General features: G+C 42.0%; 1 protein-coding gene across 1 annotated transcript; it reads right to left on the bottom strand.

Annotated features, from left to right (window-relative positions):
- Positions 1-1,366: 1,366 nt before the first annotated feature.
- LOC128837277 (olfactory receptor 1086-like) lies at positions 1,367-2,736 on the bottom strand. The gene is made up of 2 exons (XM_054028313.1): positions 1,814-2,736; positions 1,367-1,545 (listed from the first exon to the last, which is right to left on the bottom strand). The coding sequence occupies exons 1-2, from the start codon at positions 2,731-2,733 to the stop codon at positions 1,446-1,448; spliced, it is 1,020 nt and encodes a 339-aa protein (XP_053884288.1). The 5' UTR covers positions 2,734-2,736; the 3' UTR covers positions 1,367-1,445.
- Positions 2,737-3,025: the final 289 nt, after the last annotated feature.

Below are 3,025 nucleotides of genomic sequence, written 5' to 3'. Positions count from 1 at the left end.
CCCCCCCCCCATCAGTGACTATTACAACAGATGCCTCGCTGATAGATTGGGGCACCCACTTGGGTCACCACAATGTTCAAGGCAAGTGGCCAGCGACGGAAACCCAACTACATATCAATTTCCTGGAACTCCGCGAGGTACACAATGCATGCTGACCCTTCCTCCCACTCATATGAGAAACCTCAGTCTCTATTCTCACTGACAATGTGGTGTGCATGTTTACATCAATTGCCAAGGAGGAGCCAGGTCTCACTCGCTATGCGTAGAAGCCATGAATTTATAGAACTTCTGCATCGGCAACAATATAAACATCACAGCATCATACCTACCAGGGTGCCAAAACACTACAGCCGACAACCTCAGCAGGCACTTCTCACAGGAACACGAGTGGGAAATCCACGACAGTGTTCTCGTCACAATATTCCAAAAATGGGGTCACAGAGTAATCGACCTTTTCGCCTCAGTGACAAATCATAAATGTCCAGTGAAAGTATATGGCAATGAAGATTATCTTTCAAGTTGCTCATTTTAAAGCAGGCATTGGTCTATGGGGCAAGAGAGGTGGGAGGAGGCCATATCTTTTACTGACATGCTTGAACCTTTCATAAACTCAAGGTTGGTGTGTGGGAAGAACTTCTCCCTACAGAAGAAACAAACACAACAGAAACAGGACTTCTTTGTTCTGTTCTGCAACTTTGAATAAGAGTTATTGCTCCAACATCTGGCATTTTGCTGATTAGGCTTTTTTTTAGCAAAGCAAGGTTATCTTTTGTTTATTCTGCTTTCTCTTAGCTAATCACTATTTGCTTTGGTCTCCTGACCAAACTCTGGACTTCAGGTCTGGAAAAGAGCTGGCACAATCCATATACCAAGTTATTACATAAGCTGCACATGGATTTTAACCCTTCAATATCAGCCTCCCACCCCCCTGTACCCTGTTACAATGTAATAGCAAGCATTTGTATTGTATATACACCTGTAATTAAGTAAGCCATCAAACAGGTATAAATCTTGTGTAATGCAAATGAATCTTAACAGGAGTGTTAATTCCTGCACATTAAAAGCACGTGGTCATTGTGTGTGAGATTAAAGATCAAACTCTCTAAATGCATTCCTCTTTTCCCACCATGAAGAAAGAACTCACATGGGGGCCATCCTGTCAGCTTGGTTTCTGTGAGAAGCAGCAATAGATATGGAAACAAGGAAAAATTCTTCATCTTTTGGCTTTTTGGATTCTAACAGGGCAGAAAACTGAATCAGGAGGTGTAGATCCCCAGAGTTATTCTGAGTAGCCCTGAAAGACTTTTGGGAAACTGGCAGAACTCTACGTCTCTGCTACCTTTTGAAATTATAGACTGTGACTCACCTGTGCATATATTTTTATTTGCTTTAACCTCTCAATAACTCTCATTTCCTCACTTCCTCTTCCTGGTCCCAGATCACCTTTAGGACATGCTGGAATGCCTGTCTTGGCTCCCTTGCTCCAAGATGAACAATATGTAGGAGTCAGAAGCCTCTGTTGAATATGCTTGTGGGTAGGTACGGATTTGCCTATCAAAGTTGCCCAGCTTGGGTATAGGTTCTGAGATTACGGGGTTGGAACTGAGCCTCAGGTAAGCAAATCAGAGAATTTCCTAGGAAGAAGGATCCGGCCTTTGTTGCTGTCAATGCTGTTGACAGAAGGGTTATACATAGAATTCATGAAATAGATTATGCAAGTGAGAAGTTGATGCATTGCTTCCTTTGAAGCCATGCATTGTTTATTGTTTTATAAAATTGTTAATTATTAAATTTATTGGCAAACAATTTTATCTTAATTATGGCTCTCAGGGCATCCTTCACATCTTGGTTTCTCAGGCTGTAGATGAGGGGGTTCAGCATGGGGATCACCACGGTATACAATATAGAGAATATTTTGTCTTGGTCCAAAGAGTAACTGGATGTGGATCGGAAATTCAAGAAGAGAATTGTCCCATGGAATATGGTGACAGCCGTCAGGTGGGAGATGCAGGTGCTGAAGGTTTTCCATCTCCTATTGGTAGAGGGGATCCCGAGGATGGTGCTGAGGATGTAAATATAGGATACCAAGACTGAAAGAATAGTGATTATTTCAATTAGTCCAGCAAGGTTAAATATCAGAAGTTCATTCGTATGGGTGTCAGAGCAAGAGAGCGATAACAATAACGTAATAGCACAGAAAAAATGATTTATCTCCTTAGACCCACAGAAGGACAAACTAAATGTGAAGCTTGTGTATACCATGGAATGCAATAGGCCAATTATGTATGACCCAGCTACCAGTGAGACACAGACTCTAGGGGACATGATAATTGTGTAGAGCAGAGGGTTACGGATGGCCACATACCGATCATAGGCCATCACAGCCAGGAGGAAACATTCTGTAGTGCCCAGGGCTAAAAAGAAGTACAATTGTGCTGCACAGCCAGCCCAAGAGATGGCTTTTCTCTCCTCTAGGAAGCTCACAATTGTCTTGGGTGCGGTCACAGAGGAGTAACAGATATCCAGGAAAGATAAATTACTGAGGAAATAGTACATGGGGGTATGAAGCCGAGATTCAATCCTAATTAACATGATCATTCCAAGATTCCCCACCAAGGTGAGGGTATAAATAGCTAGAAAGAATGCAAAAATGATGGTCTGAAGTGTTGGGTTTTCTGTTAATCCCACAAAAATGAATTCAGTGGCCTCTGTGGTATGGTTATCCACAGCCATTTTGTCTAAACTGAGTTACCTAGATTTGACAAAAGAGAAGAGACAGACATTAGATGAGATTATATAGGCAGCTAAATTAACTGCGTAGAGATGAAACACTTGTGTCAATCACTTTCTTGCTTAGTAGTCATAACTCCATGTGCTCTGTTAGAAAGTGTTTCCATATCCCAGTAAGAGCCGTTTACACCACATCCTGGTGCTATTTGGTGTTTTTTAAACATTAGGACTGGAGAAAACTCACTTGCCCAACACAGTCTCAAAAACACAGAGAACACACTGGGTATTCTCTGGG

This window comes from Malaclemys terrapin, chromosome 4 (genome assembly GCF_027887155.1).
Source record: "Malaclemys terrapin pileata isolate rMalTer1 chromosome 4, rMalTer1.hap1, whole genome shotgun sequence".
In the NCBI taxonomy this organism is placed as follows: Eukaryota; Metazoa; Chordata; order Testudines; family Emydidae; genus Malaclemys; species Malaclemys terrapin.
This window is presented reverse-complemented; position numbering and strand designations above follow the sequence as displayed.